This window comes from Furipterus horrens, unplaced genomic scaffold (genome assembly GCF_987537825.1).
Source record: "Furipterus horrens unplaced genomic scaffold, mFurHor1.1.pri manual_scaffold_4, whole genome shotgun sequence".
Classification (NCBI taxonomy): domain Eukaryota; kingdom Metazoa; phylum Chordata; class Mammalia; order Chiroptera; family Furipteridae; genus Furipterus; species Furipterus horrens.
Genome location: NW_028327174.1, coordinates 158,352,580 through 158,374,856, shown reverse-complemented (window position 1 = coordinate 158,374,856; position 22,277 = coordinate 158,352,580). Strand labels below are relative to the sequence as shown.

The following is a 22,277-nucleotide window of genomic DNA, read 5'->3' as shown; positions in this document are numbered from 1 at the left end:
CCGAAAATTTGTTCTATCAGTAGGTGTAGTTATACACAATCAAATCTAAAAGTGTTCCCAGCAGGGCGAAAACAAACCAACTGGGTAAGTTATTGCTGAATTAGCATGAATAGGTGAGAATAAAAATTATTGTACAAGAGGGAGAATTTCATATTTAGTTCTGTATACATGGAGTTAGCTACATAACAAAGTTCTCGACTATAAGATAACAATAAGGGGTCAAACCTATGCCCTAGGTATGAGTGCTATGAAATATAAGAAAATCTACTCCTTTCCTTCTTAGTTTATATTATTTGAGATCAAATGAGAAAAATATAGTATTTAAATAATATTCACATCAATATTTCTTAAGGATTTATCATAGTCATAATTGGTTTCTAATTCTAGGTTATGGGAAAGAGCACTAGTTATGAAGCATAAAAAAACTTTAAGGTTTCTAGATGCCTAGTACAGATTAAACCCTATTAATATAAACATCAAGTGAGATGTCTATATATTTTTCATTTTACTAAAATTCCAATATCCTAAAATTATTAAGCATTAAAAAGACAATGGGATAAAATTGAAAAGTAGTGTGTTTTCAATATTCAGGGTTTAGAGATTTTTAATAATATTTCTTTTAACAGGATTTGTCTTTCGTTTGAAAGTTCTAATAGACTGATCTATATGAAATTGCCAGTAACTACAGCTTAGTGCTTGGGGAGAACGAGTCATTGCAACGAAAACCTTCCTTTTAGTATTGACAGCTTCTGAATGCCCAGCACTTGTTTCAATTTATGAAGACTTCAATCTACACAACAGTGGAGTATGGACTTTGTTTCTCTTCTAATAAAACTGAACTAATAATAGCATCACGCAGTTACACATTATTTAGGTGATTTAAAGTACACAAACATACAACTATTTATGCCATGTAGTTAAGGTGAATTATATTCCTAAGAGACTTTAAATCTTTAATACCCAACTTCTGTTAAACACTTTGAAGCACAGACTATAGTAAGAAGCATTTCTGACAATTCATCCCCAAAGAAGGCAAAGCACAACAATAGTAAGTCTCTGAAATACAAATTCCATTAAGTACAAATTTCCAGAACACAAAGTCAACCTGGAAACACATTTTAAAACTCAACAACTTCTCTTTTTAAATTAGTAAGCTCAGTATATAATTTGCAAACAATCCAAAGTGATTTTTCCAATGTTTATTTGTAGTCTAACTTTATCTCCTTTGTAAAAATATACTCATTGATTCATTTTCTGTATCCAATTTTCACACTTATTAGCTCAAAAGATCTAACCTAATAGAAATACCTTCCCACATTTCGAAATATGGAATAGATTTTACTTAAACCTTGTAATAAGAACAGCACTAGTAATAACATTCTCTTATGTTTAAGCTCAAAGTAAATCTGAACAGCTCAAAAAGGAGAAATTTTTAATCCTCCCAGCCAGAGAACTGAAAATTAGCATACTTTCCTTTGATTTGTCAAGTCAGCACTAAGTAGACACAGAAAGAGATCACCATCCCAACACCAAGGTACTATTTTTTGACTTTCTAACTCCTCCTGGGCACAAGGGAGGCGCAGAATCACGTTATCCAGGAAAACTCAGAGATGCCGAGGGTCTTAGACTGAGCTTGAAAAGGGAACCACTAGTTTTCCGCCCACATAAACCTCCTCAATATTTCGGTCATCTCCTGAAAGAAAAATTGGGGAATCATTTACAAAGTGCTTTTGGGTAAATAAGTATTTTAATTGCCCTTGGGAGAGATTTAAAAGTAAAACACACTTCTAAGAAAGAACATTCAAAAAGCTGCCTTTTTTTCTCTCAGATTTTTGAAAATATGGACAGGAAGACATGACCAATAGAAGATGCTGCATTTAATTTGAAGATTGGGGTCTGAATTCTGCACCTAAGGCAGAAGTCACTTAAAGTTGAATTGACCCCCATCATTGTCCTTTCAGCTGAAGTGAGTTGTTCACCTTTCCAGTCCCAAATGTAAAGGAAATATTTATCTTTACACCCCAGAATCACACTCAGCATGGTGAGATGAAGGACCAGTGAAAACTGAGCTCTACAAGAAATACAACAAGTTTCTCTCCCATCTCAAGTTCCCTCAAGACTCAGAGCTCACTCAGCTGAGTGAGAGGCAGAGAAGCATCCTCTACACTTTCTCTCCTTCAGTGAATACAATGGAATGTGAACAGGTAAAGGAGCAGTGCAGCAAGACTCCACCACACCCTTCTCACAAGTACGACATGGTAGGGCAGCCTGGGCGTGGAGAATTGGCATAGCAGGAAGAGACCTGGTGATCTCAAAAAGCATGCACATTTAAATCGTGTCTTTAAATGTTGTGCTATAAAATGGGCTCCATGCTGAAGAATATTTGTTTGTTTTTAAATCAAAGCAAATGATCACACATAAGTTTAACATGTGGTATCATAAATGCAGCAAGTCACAACCAAGGAAGAGACAAAGGAAGATTTTATTTAGCATAGAGACATATTTCTACCTACCTTTATAGAGAAACTTCTGGATAATAGTCTAAAATGGAAAATAAAGGTAAAAATAAGAATTAGTTTGCGCATTTAGAAAAATAAATTACAGCCAATAATGGGTTGGCAAAACCCAGAAATATAAATTCATTACTCAATGGTAAAATATACTTTTATTAATAAAAAAGAAATGGTCGTTTGCTTTAAAAATACTGGTTATTAACAAATGTTTATCTATTGCCTAAAAGGTCTTGGTATATAACCTTGAAAATTTTAGAAGAAAAGTGTTAGATAAATTAAATTAATTAATTTAATAAAATAATGCAAATATTTTAAGAAGTGTATAAGAAAAGTGACTGGATAAATAGGATTGAGCCCTATTCCAAGAAGTCCACTCTAATAAAGAAGTAAAAGAATAAGTAATATGAAAACACCAAGTAATCAACCTCAAATAATCCAGCATCTCTCTTCTAAAAATCCTCAATACATTATATTTAAATATTTACTTTTATATGTGGATCTATTTATCAATGGTAATTAACATTTTAGAATAATTCAAGATCTTACAACATATTATTATTAAAGTGAGAAGAACCTGTTTATTTTATACATAGGGAAACATTTTATAATAAGAGGAACAAAGTAGTAAAACTCCTTTTATTATAGTTAAGAAAATCAATGTAGCATTGTAGTCAAGAGCCCAGACTCTGGAAGTCATAAAGTCCTGGGTTGGAATCCCAACTCTGTCTACTAATTACTAATTACTAGCCATGAGTCCTTAGGTAAATCATATAACCTTCCTTAAGCATCACTGCCCCACAAATTACATGGCAATATCAATAGTACCTACCTCTCATAAGAACTGTTTTGATGATTAAACAAAAATTCCATATGAAAGTGTTTAATGTCATGCCATCTAGCAAGTATATTAATAAGTGCTAGCTATGTTATGGCTTTTTATAGCCAAATACATTCAAGTATACAAATATTTTCAAAATATAAATATTCTGTTAGTACCATTATTGCTAACATTATTGTCATGTAATTATACGTTCTTTTCCCTTTATTTTTATTATTGGAACTATTACAGATGTCCTAATTTTTCTCTCCTTTTCCCACCTCCACCCAGCTCCCAAGCCCCCTTCCTTCTGGCCATCACCACACTGTTGTATGTATGCATGGGTTATGCATGTATGTTCTTTGGCTAATCCTTTCCCCTTCTTTCATTCAGTTCTCCCCTTCCCCACTACCCTCTGAGATCTGTCAGTCTGTTCCATGTACCCATGCCTCTGGTTTTATTTTGTTCATTAGATTCCACACATAAGTGAGATCATATGGCATTATAACTTTTTAAAATCTAGCTTCCCTTTTAAAATTCTCCTGTATTCCTTTAAAATGTTTTTTTCTATTTTTTGTCTACAGGGAAGCTATTGTGATTACTTCATGAAATAGATGCCTTTTGATTAACTTTTTTTTAAAAACTTACCTCAGAAACATCACCAACTAAATCCCCACAAAACAGATCAATGGGAGAGTCAGATGTTTTGGGGTTGATCAAGAGTGCATCAAATTCCTTGCCCACTTCAAAGTTTCCAATCTCTCTATCCAGCCCCAGGGCTACAGGGTGGAATAAATTAATAAACAGTCAGTATTTCAAGCCATCAGACCATGCCAATATCCCAGTTTCCAAGGACAGAGTCTGCCAACATGTCACTAGAAAAAAATTACTGTCTTAATAGTGAAGTATTGCATTACAATAGGTCACAAGATAAAAACTTACAGAAAGCAGAGTAAGCATAGGGAAAGCAAAATCTAAGAATAAAAACAGTTGCCTTCATCACCATGATCATGATTTTGATCTATTTTTCAGCTCAGTGCACTTCACAGTCAACTGGTCTATGACTTTCATTCATTCCTCCAAGAAATATGACAACTGATAAAATATGTTTCACTGTTTTTCCTCCTAGTCCCCCACCCCAACACTTTGACTTCTTTACTTCCCTTTTTGTTCTGTGAAATAGCTGACAAGATCTATTATCATGGTCATGAAATGAACCTCAAATAAATAAAAAAATAATTATCCTTTTGCACATTTGAAAACACAGGCATATCCATCATACATTCCTTAGTTTAAATCCTTGGACTAGAAAAAATTCACTCCCAAAAATAAATAGATGCTCATAACTTAGGAGACTCAATCCTTTTGAAAGCAAACCAATTTCTTTGCAACCTCAAGGACTTTTTCTGGTTGCCAGAAAAGGATGGTTTTCTAAAATAGGGCATAGGGAAATAATGTCTATTGATTTGATCCACCTTATAACTAAAATTTATGTTCCATGAGTATTAGATGCCAAAGAAGAATACTTTCTTCACTGATATGATTTAGTTTCAGAAGATGGAGGTAGTTGGCTTTCCTGGTCAATGAAGTTATTTAATCTTGAGTTCAGTATAAAGCCTGTAATTTGAGTAACATATACAGTGAGGTACCAAATGGAAGCATGCATAAAAGGGGGGGTCAACTGGAGTGAAGCATTATTTATTTGAATTTTTACATGTGTTTGTTGTATTCTATCACTGTCAGGATGTGGCCCAATGTGAAAATATTGGATGGCATATTCCTGACAGACAATATCTGGTACATTATATTTCTATGTATGGATATGTAGAAGTCTTTTAGCAATGCTTTAATCACTGACTTAGACATCCTACTTATTCTTAAAAGATTATTTAAAGGGCAACTCTTTTATCTCAGAAAAGAAAGATTTTTAGCTAAAGAATCCTTATAGGAAGACAGGGGTTCAAAAATAATTAGAAATGTTAAGAGCTGTTAGGTGACTTCTACTCATTGTGTGGGGAAGCACTGAATGTAATAGAAAATTATTGGAAATGCTCTCCTCCTTCACCCACTTGCCCTTGACAATGGAACATGACAAATATAAGTTTTTAATGACTGTATTCAACATAAAATTGTTGTGTGTTTAACAGACCAGATAACCATGTTCATTTGCCAGAGTTTGATAATATATAAACTAACACAGCTATCTGTAGAACCTAGAGAGTTCAGGCATGAACTAACAAAAAGAAGAAATTGCTTTTGATAAGTTTGTAAACTGATCTAAATTCAAATTATTGCAGTAAGGCCCAGTTGGGCTGGTAAGCAACTCCAATACATTTCAGGAAACACAGTTTTGCTGCCTTTGGAGCAAATGTTGGCTCTATGAAAGTCATTTATGCACATTTTGAATACAAAGATCATGGCAAGCTGGATAGAGGCTACACTTTATTTAAATAGGGATCCATTCATCTCATTTCAGTCAGATTCTTGTAGAGACACAAGGAGAAGAAATTCTATAACAGTAAGCCCAGCATCCCAGAAAATAGATTTGAAAGCTACAAAAGTAGGAATTATTTGGTAAGCAACCCATAATGCCAGCTTGATCTGACACAGAACACTGATAAAGTAACTAACAGAGAGCCTAGAATTAAAAAACACAAAAAGAAAAAGCTCTATTTAAATATAGCTCTTTTGCACCATGAAAATAAGATGGTTGGCCAACTGCTCGAGCTCAGATGCACAAACACAGAGGTGGTGGGGTTGGGAAGCATCACATTTGTTAAAAGAATGGTGATGTAAAATGTGGAAATTCACATGAAGTCATATGTCTTGGAAAGGCAAACAACATGATCTCTACTTGTTTTTCTTGAAAGGTTCTTTATGTCCTGGCCAAGTAGCTCAGTTGGTTAGAGCATCATTCCAATATGCCAAGGTTGTGGGTTTGATCTCCAGTCAAGGCACACACAAGAAGCAACTAAGGAATGCATAAATAGGTGGAACAACAAATTGATGACACTCACTCTCTCCCTCTCTCTCTCAAATGAAAAAAAGGAAGGGTTCTTTATGGCATTCATCATAGCTAAGAACATTCAAAGAAGAGTCAGGAAGTTTCTCCTTCCAGGATATTGGTCTCCATCATCCTCCATTTTTTAAGATCCAGGGTATCTATTATAAATCTACACATACATCTATATCTGTCTCTATACATATGATTTTATTTCTCACTAGCTACCTAAGATTTCATGCTATATTCAGTATCATCCATCTAAATTACACCATAATACCAAAGTGACTAAAAGCAATAAAATTACCAATTTCTTTCGTAAAAATACAGTTACATGTGAGAACTGGGAAAAGCTGATGAACAATTTTTTCATATCAAATAATTATATTTTTGACACCTTTATCCACTGAAAAAGACTTAGGTAATTAATATACTTAATTATATAAACAAAGTGTGTACCCTAAGCTGGGATTTATACATGAAGCTATCACAGTGGAAAGGTAAGAACCTTCACTCCAGCATCAGATTTTGGATTCAGATCATGGTACTCTATAGCTTGACAGCTGGGTAAGCTGTTTCCATCAGGTACCTTGTTGATAAAATAGAATTAATAACTGGTTGTGAGGTAAATAACAACATACATAAAGCATGTTGCATAGTGCCTATCATGTGGTAAGAGCTATTGGCTATTATTTTTACCATTAGTACTATTATCATCAGCTTCATTCAGGCCAACAGAGAGTGTTACTTGAATAAATGGAAAAACTAATTATTTTAAGAACTTGTATGCATGTGACCAATGCAAATACCCACTAAAACAATTAATATGATAACTGTGTATTAAACATTTTTTCTGCCAAAGACAGAGAGCTTGCAGAAAGAATTATTCCTCCACCACATGCTTGAGCATGTACTCGACTTGCTAAGTTTTGGGTATGCTACGTGAGATGCAACAGTCATGAATATTGGATGCCTGCTGATGCCACTGTAATGTTCCTTCATAGGGCATCCAAGGACACAGATTAGCATGGCTGTACAGTGTTAAAGAAAAAATTGGTCATTACCTTGACTGCCTCCAAGAGTAGCTAGTCTGAATACCTCTTCAAGGGTGAGGCCCTTTGCATTTATCTTATTAATTAGAAGGATATTGGAAACCACCATTGCTTTTCTGATTGCATCAAGCATGGAAGATGAATAACCACCAGCCACATCTATGGAAGATAAAATAAAGCCAAAACAGTAACCTTATGAGATAAATGGAATATTAAGTATACAAAATTGTTTATTTTTCAATTACAGCTTACATTCAATGTTATTTTGCATTGTTTCACGTGTACAGCAGAGTGGTTAGACAATAATATACTTTCCAAAGTGATCCCTCCAATATTTCAAGTAGCCACCTGGCACCATACACAGTTATTACAGTATTAATACTTTTTACTATATTCCCTCCACTGTACTTTACATCCCCATGACTATTTTGTAACTACCAATTTGTACCTCTTAATAGGTTGAGTTTTTGTTTGTTTTTAGTAAAAGATATTCAGTCTTTAATATATTACAAATAAGAGATCTTATCTGTAAACCGAGTAGACATAGACTAACATGTAAAGGAATTCAAAACCTGCAATTAGTATCAAATATACACCTGTATTAGTTTCCTAGGACTGCTGCAACAAATTATCACAAATTTGGTGGCATAAAAGAGCAGAATTTTATTTTCTCACAGCTTTAGAGGGCAGAAGTCTTAAATCAAAGTGTTCACTGGGCCATGATCCCTATAAAGGCTCTAGGGAAGAATCATTCCTCTCCTTTTCCAGTTGCTGGCAGCTCCTGGCATTCCTTGGCTTATGGCAATGTAACCCCAATACCTGCATCCCATCTTCAAATGGCCTTCTTCCCCCTGTATCCTTATTTGACTCTCACTTTCTGTCTCTTATAAGAAGACATTCATCATTGGATTTAGGGATCACACTAATTCAGAATGATTTCATCACCTTAATTACATCTGCAAAGGCCCTTATTCCAAACAAGGTCATTTTTACACGTTCCAGGTAGACGTTTTTTTTTTGGGGGGGGGGGGTGAGTGCACAATTCAATCCAATGCAATGAACAAATGGTTAATGAGATTCAGAGAAAAAATCCTTACTTTGAATATTCCCTAAACTCTCACAGAAGTTGGTCAAATGCCTGCTTAGTTATAAAGATAATTTAAATAACATAAGATTTAAAATAAGCTCACTGTTTCATGCTTCAATAACTTGTCCTACCTTTATTCTAATTCAGATGAGAACTTTGGAAACTATAGAGACACTTCTTTATTATAATTTTAGAGGCAGAACTTTTAGAATGAATTGGTATATTCTGGAAAATTCATATAATAAATGAGCAATGCTGATGTAGAAAGCTTTATGTGTTTGTTGGCATCACTAGATGAGGAATGAGATTTTTAGTGATTTAAAAAATAAAATGTCCCATATTTAAATTGAAATATTACCTTTGACTAGAATAAATGTAGAAGTCATTATATGGGTTATACTATAAATAAGCCAAATAAGTTAGTATCCTTTATTAGAGGAAAAGTATAGGTAAAAAAAATATGCTTTCTATTTCAGGGGTTCTTTCTGTCATTTCAAAGTAGGCATATAAAATTCCTAATGCATATATATATATATATATATACATATATATATATTAGTAATAGCTTATAAGTAATTATAGATTTATGTTCAATTTTATGTTCACTGTCTTCCATGTCCTTAGATAAACTTTTATAATTTTTTCTTTAACCAGAACAGTATTACCTGAGGATCATCCACTTTCTTGACAAGTTTCATTATATCTACTTGAGTTATTAGTCTATTTTAGCAGCCATCTATTAAACCCTCATTTTACCATAGCATCAAATGAAGAAAACAAATAAGATTTGGGAACAATGCACATTAAGTTTTGAAACACTTTGTTTAATGTTTTTTCTTTATCGCTAGAACAAAAAAAATAAACGTTAAATAAAAAATGCTATTACTATATGGTATAGAGATATATAAAGACTGAATATATGTTTCAAAATATATGGCTAAAGACTAAGAGGAGACAGAAAAACAAAAGCAAAGCCATTAGGATTGTATGAACACAGAAGATTTAAATACTTGCAGTTATAAAAACAGGTTTTATAAAGTATTACAGAAAGTTGTATTTTCCTCAATATCTCAGCAAACTATCCACATAGAAAGAATAAGGATAGATTAGGAAACAATGCTGTGCAATTTATTGATAAGATTTTGAGAGCTGTCTTATGTTGCGGAGTTTTAGGATGACTTAACTTAACCATCCCATCCTCTTCTGGTCATTATGTTAACAAAGTTCCAACAAAAGAACAATACTGTATAGATCAAAGAATAAACACTGGGGCACATAAACCATGGCATATAGTCAAGCTTTTCTTCCAGCGATTTCCATTGTGACTGTAACTTCTTGATCGGTGCCCTGCTGGGTGAAGCCAGTGGCTTCTCCTCCCTCTGCAACATGTCAGTGCAGGTAGAACCTCTAGTTTATCATATAATGAGAGGCAGTGTAATGGGGTGAAATGACAGAGAATGTACATTACATTTTACTGACCTGGTTTTAGACTGTAGATCTGGAACTTTTATGGCTGGTCAATTACTTAATACCTGTAAACCTCAATTTTCTCAGAAAATAGAAATAACATCACCTGTTTTAGCAGTTGCTGAAAAAAATCCAGTTTAGTAACATAAGTGCTGGGAGTGAGGACTAAAGGGTAGAAATTGCATGGGGAAGTGGTGGAGAAAAATGGATGCATTTTTTCAGAAAATCTATCTCCAAACCCATGCCCTCTACTGTCATTATAAAGAATGGCACTATTATTTGCTACCAGAGTCAGCATAAGGACACACTATTTCCAACAGGACTCAAAGCAAACCATACAAGGTAGAAATTTGAGCCAGAGGGCAATGAAAACATAAAAGGAAATTATTTTATATGCTTGTTCACTTCTTATGCATTCATTCACTCATTGACAGGCATTTACTGAGCACTTTCTATGTGCTTGATTTATTTAAGCATTAATAAATAGAACTTAATGGGTTCCATATGAGCTAACCAGCTAGCAGAGGAGAAAGAAGAGACTCATAAACAAAAGAATATTGTGTTCAGTTAGTGTTAGAGAAGATGGAGGTGGAAAGCCCATTTAGACAGGATGGTCAGAGAAGGCCTCTTCAGGGCAATGACATTTAAATTAAGATAGAAATGAGGACTCAGCCATGTAGAGAGAGATATAAAGGGCATTACAGACAGAGGAACAGAATGCACAAAGGTGTTTTGCTGGAAGGGAGTGGCATTTTTAAAAATCTTAATTTCTTTGATTCATGTAAAATTGGGGAAAACTTCTAAATTAGCATACTTATCTTAAAATACTAATAAGTCTCTTTGTAATTATTGTGTCTTACCAAGGAATTGCTTGGTATAAAGTTAACTGAGACTTGAGTAGTTCCAGAAAATGATAACAACCATCATTGTCAACATGCAAGCATCCCAATGCTCTTAAAGATCAGGAGGACAAATGAATCAAGAACAGAAAATAATAATTTAAAAAAAATTAGTTCATTCATACACAGTAATAAAGGCAGGGTCACAGCGGATATGCCTAGACATTTGGGCCTAAGACGTTTTCAAAGTGAGAAGCATTGCACATGCTCAGGAAAAATCCTTAAAGTGTACTGTAGAAAAAGAGACATCATTAATTTATCAGCCTCTGAGAATATCTTTCAGCCTAGCAAACATCAGATTGCCCACGGGAATGGAATCTCATTTTGTTAAACAGTGATTAAAGGCAAAGCAAGTACTTAACATAACTCAGAGTTCTCAATGCTGGCATGGATCGAATTTGTGCTTTCTATGCATGGCAAGGTCAAAACATTTTCTTTTGAGACAGTATTTGTGATGGCACACTTATTGAAAACTAAAAACATACTAATCCAAACTATTAATGGTTACCCAGAAGGCCAAAACAAAAGAGAAAAAAAAATTAAGGACTCTTTAAAAAGACTCTCTGAAACACCTGAGAAGAATTTATCCTTTATAGCCTCTAAAGAGTAAATACAGATGATAGCTTTCAGAAGGTTAATGACACCAAAATGTCTTCCCTTGCTTTCAACCTCACTATTTCATTAGCTCAAGATATTATTAGCAGAAAATAAAACTAATTTCCTAAACATGGAACTGTAACTTAAGAATCAGTCACATTAGAAAGTTATGCACTTAGGGGATCCAAGATGGTGGAAGAGTAAGTAGAAGCTACACTAACCTCCTCCCAGAACTAGTCTGGATTTACAACTTAATTTTGGAGAAATCATCTGGAAGAACCAACCGAACACTAGCTGGAGAGAAGTCTTATAACCACAGAGAGATAGAAAAGGCCGCTACATCACAACATGACTGGTAGGGAGTGTGGAGACGCAGAGGGCTGGCTGGGCTCCCATGGGTGGCAGCTGAAGGGACTGAGAAACAGCTCAGCAGCCAGGGGTTCCCCCTGAGAAGGGAAGGGTCTAAACTCCCAGCTGAGCTTCCCAGCCTACAGCAACAGAGTGGAAAGTAAAATAGTATCCAGCTGTGAAAAGTGAAAAGTCACAGGGTTTCTTGCCAGCCAGAGAGAAACAGCTGGAGAAAAAGAGCTCTTAAGTGGATGACATACGAAAATATTTTGGCCCCCACTTACCTTGGGCTCAAGCAGAGGGAAGGCAGAGAGGACTAGAGACGCTTGGGGAGAGTTTGGTGTGGTGGCTTTGAGGGGAGAACGGGGGAAGCAGCTGACCGGGTCCAAGTGCTGACTCATCTCCATACTGCAGGCAGACCATTCCCCTCCAAGTGGCGACAGCCTGAGGGGAAGCAAAAGCCCTGCCTACAGGAATTAAGCTGCCACACCCTCAGTCCTTAAGCCTGATGGTTAATCACAGATTGAATAGATTAACAACTAAAGAAGACAGACAAAGGCAGTAGATCCCTGGAAGTATCCAACAGGCTGCCTAGGCCCAGACTGGTACACAATCTGACACCACCAGGGGCAGATACAGGAAGTGCAGATCATTCTAAGAAGCAGCAACAAACAATAAGAGTCACAAAAATGGGGAGACAGAGAAACAACCCCCCATCAAAAGGGAAAGTAGAATCCCCAGAAAGAGTGCTAAGTGAAATAGAGGGGAGCAAATTGTCAGATATGGAATTCAAAACATGGATTATGGAGAAGCTCAATGAACTCAGTGGAAACTTCAAAGAACTCCAGGGAAACTACAAGGAACTCCAGAAAAACTACAAGGAACTTACTGAGAATTATACCACCATGAAAAGGGACATAGAAGCTATCAATAAGAGCCAGGAGGAAATGAAGAATACGATCTCTGAATTGAAGAACACAGTAGAAGGAATTAAAAGCAGGCTAGAGGAAGCAGAAGATTGGATCAGCGAGATGGAGGACAACGTAGACAAAAACTCCCAGACAATGCAACAAAATGAAAAAAGACTGAACAAGACTGAAGAGGTTCTAAGACAGCTGCAGGACAACATGAAATGTGATAATATCCATATCATAGGAATTCCAGAAGAAGAAGAAGAGCAAGAGCAAGGGATAGAAAACCTCTTTGAAAAACTAATGACAGAAAACTTCCCTAACATGAGGAGAGAAAGAGTCACGCAAGTCCAGGAAGCACAAAGGGTCCCAATGAAGATGAACCCCAACAGGCCCACTTCAAGACACATCATAATTAAAATGGCAACATTCAAAGGCAAAGAGAGAATCCTAAAAGCAGCAAGAGAGAAACAATTTATAACATACAAGGGAGCTCCAATAAGGCTATCATCAGATTTCTCAGCAGAAACACTAGAAGCCAGAAGTGAATGGCAAAAAATATTCCAAGCAATGGAAAACAAAGGCCTACAACCAAGAATACTCTACCCAGCAAGACTCTCATTCAAAATGGAAGGTGAAATAAGGAGTTTCCAAGACAAAGGAAGGCTAAAAGAATACATCTCCACCAAACAAGCATTGAAAGAGATGCTAAAGAGTCTGCTTTAAGCAGTGCTATTTACAATAGCTAAGTGCTGGAAACAGCCTAAATGCCCATTTGTAGATGAGTGGATCATAAAACTATGGTACATTTACACAATGGAGTACTATGTAGCAGAAAGAAAGAAGGAACTTCTACCATTTGCAACAACATGGATAGAACTAGAGAGAATTATGCTTAGCGAAATAAGCCAGGCAACTAAAGAAAAACACCTTATGCTATCACCTATTACAGAAAAGTAATGAACAACACAAACAAATGAGCAAGAATGAACCAGAGGTATGTAAACAAGGAATAAACTAACAGTAACAAAGGGGGAGATGGGAGGGAGAGAAGGGGGTAAGAAGGGGAAGGGTCTAGTCAAAGAACACGTATAAATGACCCATGGACATTGACAACTGGGTGGATACTGAATGAGGGAGAAGGGGGGGCAGGGTGTGGGGAAGCAAGAGGGGGAAAAAAGTGAAACAACTGTAATGGAAAAAAAAAACAAAAAATATTTTTAGTGGGGGAAAAATGAAAATATAAAGAATGGAAATGCAAGTTCAGTAAATGTTAGAAGGACAAGAATTTTCCTTCAGACTGTATATATTTTCTCCCTATCTGATCCCTCCAGAAGTTGGCATTCTAAAGAAGTAAGTAATGACATAAGTTTCTTTGCATAAAACTAATAAGACCAGTTGTTAATAGAGGTTTTTTTTTTTTTTACCAAGACTTTGACTGGAATGTCATGCCTAAAGGAGATATGCTTGGGCACTGGTTGATACCAAAAAGCCCTGAGGAACTTGGATTGACTTTCGAAGGTAATAAAAGCCCACGAGATAAAAGGCCTGGTACCTTGGTTGGATGTGCGGTCCATGGCAGTCTTTCCAGGGAGATTGAAGGTTGTTTTCCTGAAAGATGACTAGAAGGGACCTTAAGGCACAATGAAAAACCAGAAGGACTTGGAAAAGACAGGTGTTTACAGGCAAGGCTGAATGCCAGATATGTGGTTCTCCTTCTGTGCCCTGAAGGGCAGACTGAAGGTCACCCTAAATGTTCCTTGCATAAGTTCCAGCAAAGCAGAACTAAAGATCATAAGTGATCATTTGCTGCTCTTGTAGTGTTTATGCAAATGAACAGACAAATTAAAAATGGACTTAATGCAGCCCCTTTAATGACAAGGAGGGTAATCTTAGGGAGAAAAATCGTGATTCAAGGAAAATCACAATGCTCAGTGGTAGATTATAAAGTAGTGCAGCTAACCATTTTTAAAGTTTCTTTTCATTTCAAATTTGTTTTCATTTGAAAGTTAAACTATGTCTGTGGCATTATCAAAAATGTTTAATTTACAGGCAAGAAGAATGTCAAATGCCTTGCAACTGGATGTCTTTCCAATAGGACAGTCTTACAGATTTAGAGACTTGTATGTGGGTTATATTACATAAATTAACATGTGTTTTCTGTTTTCAAAGGGCATAAGCCTACGATCTCATTACCTGAGTGATTGTCTGTACATATAGGCCTCACTTAATCCTGTCTGTATTGCTGCCTCCTGAGACTCAATGGTTTGGCTGAAATAAGTGGCTGGGTTGGTGAAGAACGGGGTGGTCTGTGGGCTTCACTTTAAAACTGGTTTCTCTTTTCTATCCTAATGGCTTGGACAGAAAGAGCCCAGAGGTCTGAGACGGGGGAAACCTAAACTATTTCCTCAGCCCAAACTAAGTATAATGGGCAAAGGGGTTTTGGACAGGTGAGATGTACCTGGCATACCTTCTTCCAAAGAAGCCCTTATTTTCCCTAATGTGGGACATTGAAAAATTAATACCTGCCTTTTGTCATCTAATGGTTATGGATTGAATGATGTCTTTTAACCCTGTTGCCAAATCTGTTGCCCCCAGAATACAACAAGGATGGCAGCCTGTTAAATCAAGCATGCTGTTATCTGGGGACAGCCAACTGAACTGGAGTCTGCACGATCCTTTCCCATGTGGGAAGGCCACCCTCCCCTCCACACCCCTACATTTTTAGGGATTTCTTGACCCAAGGGTAGGTAGGATGACGACCATGTCCAGCTTGAAGCAGCTAGAGGAGCTCGAGACCTTTGCCCATTGTCCTTTATAAGATTATAAAGGGTCTTAAGTCTGGGAGGGAGGGATAGTTATATTTTATTGTTAAAATAATTAATTAATTAATTAATTTAAAAAAAGAAGAAGAAGAATATATGAAAGGGTGAGGCAGGAGAGCTTGTATGTATGATCCATGGGCATGGACTTGGGGGCGGTATTGTTGAGGGGGGATGTTGGGGGGAGGGGAGCAAAGGGGAAAAAATTGGAACTATTGTAACAATATAATCAATAAAATATACTTTAAAAAAAACCATCATCACTGTCATTAACAAAAAAAAAAAGAAAGAAAGTTATGCACTTAATCAACCCCTTTGCCAAGGTCCACATGGCGGATTACTAACCTGTACCCAGTCCTACTTTCACGTCATGTTTCAGCACTTCTAGCACATTGAGAAAGCCGCTGCAGAGCCTGGAGAGAGAGCAGACTGTCAGAACAAAGAGACCTATGTGGGTCCAACAGAAGGACGCTAACAGCAGTGATGGTGAGGTCACTGAAAATGGTGCTCTCCATCACATCAGCTCTAAAGTGGACACACGCACATTTGTCATATCAGACCACCTGAGTCCTGGAGTAAAAACAGAGCATAAAGGATCTTGAGTCCTTGCACTGAGGTTAGTCTTAGAAGGGTACAAAGAAGCAAGAGCAAAAACAGAAAACAGGGGATCATTTGCAAGGAAAAATAAAGGCAGAAATTAAATCTTGCAATTAGTCTAAAAGCGTTACCAGTCTTTAATATTTCCTTCATCAACCCATCCTCCTATGTTAGGAAGTAGAAATTATAAAGCATTGCCTTTCCTGTCTATCTGGAATAATTTGTTACCCTGAATGAGTAGCGACTTGCAAGATTAAAAAAGGGGAGGACTATAGCTGGGTAAGGGGAGTGCAGGCTGCTGAGTCTGGGCCTGACAGTTCAAATGTGGCTGCTGAGGACAGCAAAAAGTAGGCTGGATGGTTCCTGAGCTGAATTCTGGACCTCATGAGCCTAGCTTGACAGATGTGCTGCCTTTCTAAAGAAACAAAGCAAAACTAAAGCGACCCTTGGAAGTCTGCAAAGATGCAAAGATCAAAGTGGTCTGCTCAAAGATGCATATAACTATAATTTTCAAAGCCCCAACACACATGCAGTAAATCTCTCAAAGTTCTTGAAGAGAGAATAGCAGGGACCATTTAAACAGAAATGTATCTATAAAGAAATTTAACTACAAACCTTAATTTGGACCATGCTTTAATTTAGATGTTGTGTAACGAACATAAGGGATGTTAAATTCTTCCCCGATCTGGCCACTGGACCATAATTAAAGCTGAACATCGGCAGGGTTCCCTGTCATGTATTACTACTCTATTCATAAAACTAAAAGCCTCTGGAATGTCTCCAAACACTCCAGAAATAAATCACTGTGCCTCTTGTGCCCTTGCCATACTGCCTCTGACATATAACTTCTTCATTCACGAAGTCCCTAGACTTTTAACTGTCAACTCTTTGTCAAGGGCTCACTTCAGCTGCTAGAACCTGCTCTACCCTGGTTTAGGGGCAGTCAGAAGCTCCAAGGAATCAGTGCGTCTTTGCTCTACCCAGCAGCTCCCCAACAATAACTGATGGGTGGGTGGGTATAACTACCTCAGCTCCTCCACCCCTTGAACAGAAAGACTTGAAGGTCTGCTTTGCACACTGGCTCCCTCAGTATTTCAGGACTGAACTCTAGGAGCCCATGCTGGTGACTTGGCTAATGATGCCTTCTTGACTGCCCTGCCCTGCCCTGTCTTACCCAACTACAGGTGTTTCCTGAGCTCACCTTCCCTATAAACTACTTGGGCTTGAACCCTTGTCTCATGGTCTGCTTCTGCAAGAACTCAAAACAAGAAAGCACAAAGTAATTCTAGAAAAAACTAAAATCTAGCAGAAGTTAAATAAGTGTATTGAATGAATAGATGAATGATCCACCCTACCCTACCTCTAACAGGAAGCAGCTCTGTTCTGGGATAGCTAACACCAGAAACGAGACAGTTTCTGTCTGTATCTAAATCTGGAGCATGAATTCTCAACCTAGCACCCATGGAACAGCTTCATGGGGTCTATGAATTCCCTGAAATTAGCTGCAGCATGTTTATATCTCTGGGCTTTTTTCTGAAGATACAGGCCATAACTTTCATCTGATTCACTCATGGATATATAACCTTTCAAAATGTAAAGAATCAGTTATAAATAAAGCTTTTCGCATTCTGGTGAACTATAACAGGGCAAGGTCCCTTTTATGTGAACTGGCATCCTGCCAGATCCACCATGTTGGCTTCCAGTTGCACTGCATCATTTCTGATGTTTCTAGTAGCTTACACAACACAAGGTAATGGGAAGTCAGCACCCTCTCCCTGGATCACCTGGCTGGCATATGTGCCCTTTCAGTCTTTAGCTGTAAGTTCTGAATGTAATTGGTTTTGAACACTTTCTGGTGTAATTCCAATTTCCTGTTTTATGCAAACTCAGAAATTTTAAGAGATATGGTGCTCCTCAAATACATACTCTGCAAAAAGACGGCAAGGGTATGTGTTTGTCTATCTAGGTCCTGTTCCAATCAAATGTAACAATAGAAGAAAAACACTGGAAGAATGACTGAGAAAAAAAAGGCTGCTATTTTGCAACCTAAAAACTCATAATCTATCAATCAATTGTTGCCTACTTACGATAAGTTAGAATTGGGACAATGTGAGATCGATGCTCCTCGTTCCCTGAATACATCCAGTTCTTCGGCAGAAAGGTAGCAGCCATGTGCCATCACTGTCTGGAGAGAGGAGTGTTCTGTGTGGAGTTCACCGCTTAAAAATGCTTAAGTTAGTCCTCACTCACAACAACACATTCTAGGTACACACAGAAGCCGTGGCATCTGTATCTGTCAGTATGTACACGAAGATGTCTGTTAGCACCATCACAAGAACACAATTGCCTGTCTGTGTAATATCACTCTGTATAAGTTACATCTCAAAAATAGCCTGTAAAAACATTAGATTACAAAAAGTTTCCACCAACTTATAAATTTTTTCTTTTTATTTTTTAAGTCTATAAAATAAGGATGGTTGATCCAGGTCATCTACAGCATAGGACATCCACCCAGTTTGAAGATACATATTATGATTCCTTCATCTCCACTTAAGAAAATAACCAAGTTATTTTCTTTTCTAAATCTAAAGGGACTGTGCTTATTCCTATTTTAATCAAACTTTCTAGAAGTAAGCTTTCCTTTCTCAGTACATGGAAACCATAGGAGTGATCCTGGGAAGAGTTATTCTTTATTTCTGCTCCTACTTAGATATTGGCACCAATGGTTTTGACATATAACCAAAACTTAATTCGGATCATCACACTAGTTATTTCATCACCTGTATTTATATTTTCATAAAAATCAGGAAATGTAATACCTCATCAGAATGAATTTAGAAAATAAAATTGACCCAAGAAGGCAGGCACTGCACACATAAGAGACTTCTCTTTATTTTTAGTTTTGATAATATTTGTGGGTTTTCCTGAATAAGACTTTGCTCTTTCAAAATTCTTTCTCCCTCAGTACAAAACTTGTATCTGAATAGCTTTCTCCTTTGGGAGGCATGGTTCAGGGAGCAGAGAATTATTATTAAAATATAATTTTCATAAACTCTGTGCAAATCAAATTAACATGCAAATTGAAGGTTGATTTATTAATCATATGGAAATATATGTAATGGAGAATTAAGATTAAGGTGTAGCATTTATAAGCTTTATGCAGAATATTAACCTTTCAAATTAGTCATATTCACATCTCCATGCACAAAGTTCCTAAGAATTTATTTGCTGCTGTAATTAAATTCTTCCTGCAGGTTGTACATTTCATTGAAGACCAAGGCCAAGGGGTATATTGTTCTAATGAGGTCTCTCCTCACTCATATTAATTTTAATTACTTTAAAAATGCTTGATTATAAAAACAACACTCATAAAAGTAATCTCAGAGTGTTTAAAAATAAAAAGTAAATAATTTGCTTTCTCCCTCAGGAAGAATCACCTTTAACATTCAATGTGTGTCTTCCAGACAATTTTCTTCTAAGTGTGTTTGCACCCACACATATATACACATACATCAAACAATACTGTAAAACTGTATGCCTTATTCTTTGTGAATGTTGTGTAAAAGTCTAATTATGTATGTTCTATAATCTAAACAATCTCCAACGTGAGCCATTTTTTTAACTTTCATATGTAATAAACATCCTTATTCATAGTCCTTACAGAACAGATCCTTAGAAACAATCTGCTAACTCAAAGGAATATATATTTACATTCTAATAAATACTGACTCAATGTGCTTGGACCAAATGACATTCCCACACTCAATGAAGCCTTTAGATTTATTCACTGAGATGAAAGTTAAGGCCCATTTAAAACTATGTACATACACATATATGCACACTCTGAGCTCTACTCTAGTCTGGGAAACACATACATGCTGTAGAAGTCTGAAGAGCATTGCTGAGATTTTAAAATTTAGATACACATGCCCTATTTGACACAGATTATGTCATGATATGCAACTTACCTTATTTGTCAGCAGATTGTTTTTATCATATACATCTGTATAGTTTTTATAACTGGGGTACATGTTTTTCACAGCTTTAACTTCATCAGGATTTTCACTTATATGGCTCTACCAGAAAAGAAATGATATTTTCAATTTTTAATATAAAAGGCCATTAGAAATTCTACTTCCTACCCCAAAATGATATGAATGGCTTCTACTTGCCTAAGTGAGGCACCACATAGAAAGACAATGAAGACTGTAGATGTGTTTTATTTAAAATAATCATAAGATGAAGAAACTATAAATATGTAATTATACAAGCATGTAATGTTCTAACCCATGTAATATTCTGCCAACAAGGTATTTTCAAATTACAAACTATAGCAAGAACAAACAGAAATAAAAAGTATTTTTTGAAGAGAATTAAGAGCCTAGCTTTTTAGCCACCAACCTCTTCTGGTGTTGGCCATTTAAGAAAGAGTTCAGAGGAATTTGAATAAAGAGAGTTAAATTTTAACCCAAGTTCTGACCCTAGTTATGTGTCTTAGGATGATTCAGTTCTTCGCTTTGGGTCTCCATTTCCTCATCTCTCAGGTAAAAGGGTTGGGTAGATAAGTAATTTTTCCAAATTCTTTTAGCTTTGGATATGTTATTCCAATAAATATTCAATGAGATCTAGTATTTAAAAGGCATAAACAAGCTGCCTCTCAGAATGAAGTAGGGCTGACACTCTGGAAACATATTTCCACTCTGTCCCATTTTTTTGCCTTCCAGAATGCATTCTTCTGCAGTAAACAGTTTCAAAATAACTGAGCTAGACAATCCTGCAGTCACCCAGAAAGAGGCCATAAAAATCCACACGCAAGCAAAGCAAGAGAGTCCCGGCTCCCACACCAATCTCTCTCCAGGGCACCGCAAAACCTGCGAGCATGTCAAGTGTTTTTGAGACACAACATTTAAGTGAAGCACACCAACTTCTAGCCTGAAACAAAAACCATTTCAGACCACTGCTGGTGAATAGATATTATGGGAAAAAACTCATGAGCAAGTTACCACTTTCAAGAATAGCAATGGCATTTCCCTCTCTCCATGACGTAGAGTATCGTATCGGCAGCCGTCCGTCTCGAGAGACGATGGTGTAGCTTCTTAAGAGTCTATCTGCACCGCCGAGAATGGTTGTGCAGTTCGACTCGGGAGTGACACGGTATCTGTCTCCTCCCGTGTTGGATCGACATCTTGCGATGACGCTGGAGTGTCCTCTCCAGTGAAGCTGAAGCTGCAGAGCCTGGGCAGGGTGATATGGAGGGTCTGCTGTTGCCCATGCAGCAGACCCCCCCTCTCTTCGCAGCTGAAGGGTCCAAGGGAAAGACGGAGTCAATACAGCTTGGCTTCAGGTGCGCCGCAGGAGTTGCCGGTGTTGACTACAACGTCAAACCGCCTTAGGGACTCCGGCTCCGGATTTTCTGTCAGGGTTTACTCCCTTAGCCTTTCCCCTGAAGAGGTATGCCGCAAGGCAGCGGAGGTTTTTTGGAATCAGAGTTTTCCTTCTCTGATGTGCCCTGACTGGAAGATCGAACCAGCGACACTTAGCTCGCAGGCCGACGCTCAATCCACTGAGCCAAACCAGCCAGGGTTATGACGTAGAGTATGCATAGCCAAATACATAAAAGAACAGCAATGTTCTAAAAACAGTGTTCTCTGTATGGAATAAGCTCTATCCCTGGTCTTGAGGGAAGCCCAGACCACTGAAGAAATGCATGGGCATCAGAAGAGAAGAAAGGACAACCAGATGGTTTGTGTCAGTTTGATAAATTTGAGTAAATACACATACACACTCATACAGACATACACCCCCAGCAAGAATATACTTGTTTTTGTTGTGTGTTCATGGGGTTCAGGACATATTACTCCCAAAATATGGCTTCTTGACATGTTGAAAAATGCCTTACTAAGATGAAGGAATTTGAGACTGGCAGAAGCAGGAGGGTTACTCTAATGCTCCCTGTCCCCACCTTTCCTTCCTTGAAACAGGTCATAACAGCCACAGGTGAGAGATGCCTGTCTTTACACCCAGAGGAAAGGAGCATCTTTATCTCTGAAGACAAAGGGAGCCAAGAAGAACTGAAGACACAGGCCTTGCTAAGTTTCCTACACTTACCTCACATCCCTTAACCTATCACATTCCTCCCTGGCCATACACTTTTCATCAGAACCCA

The 22,277-nt window shown here is 37.2% G+C and overlaps 1 protein-coding gene across 1 annotated transcript in view; it reads right to left on the bottom strand.

Moving 5' to 3' along the window:
* Positions 1 to 927: 927 nt before the first annotated feature.
* Positions 928 to 22,277, bottom strand: part of GDA (guanine deaminase) — an 89,400-nt gene continuing 68,050 nt past the window's right edge. Inside the window, exons 8-14 of the mRNA XM_090274174.1 lie at positions 20,080 to 20,187; positions 18,199 to 18,296; positions 15,860 to 15,927; positions 7,396 to 7,542; positions 3,979 to 4,109; positions 2,514 to 2,541; positions 928 to 1,693 (exon numbers count right to left, since the gene is read on the bottom strand). Of these exons, the coding sequence (XP_090130300.1) occupies positions 1,623 to 1,693; positions 2,514 to 2,541; positions 3,979 to 4,109; positions 7,396 to 7,542; positions 15,860 to 15,927; positions 18,199 to 18,296; positions 20,080 to 20,187 (651 nt within the window). The 3' untranslated portion in view covers positions 928 to 1,622. The remainder of the gene's footprint in view (positions 1,694 to 2,513; positions 2,542 to 3,978; positions 4,110 to 7,395; positions 7,543 to 15,859; positions 15,928 to 18,198; positions 18,297 to 20,079; positions 20,188 to 22,277) is intronic.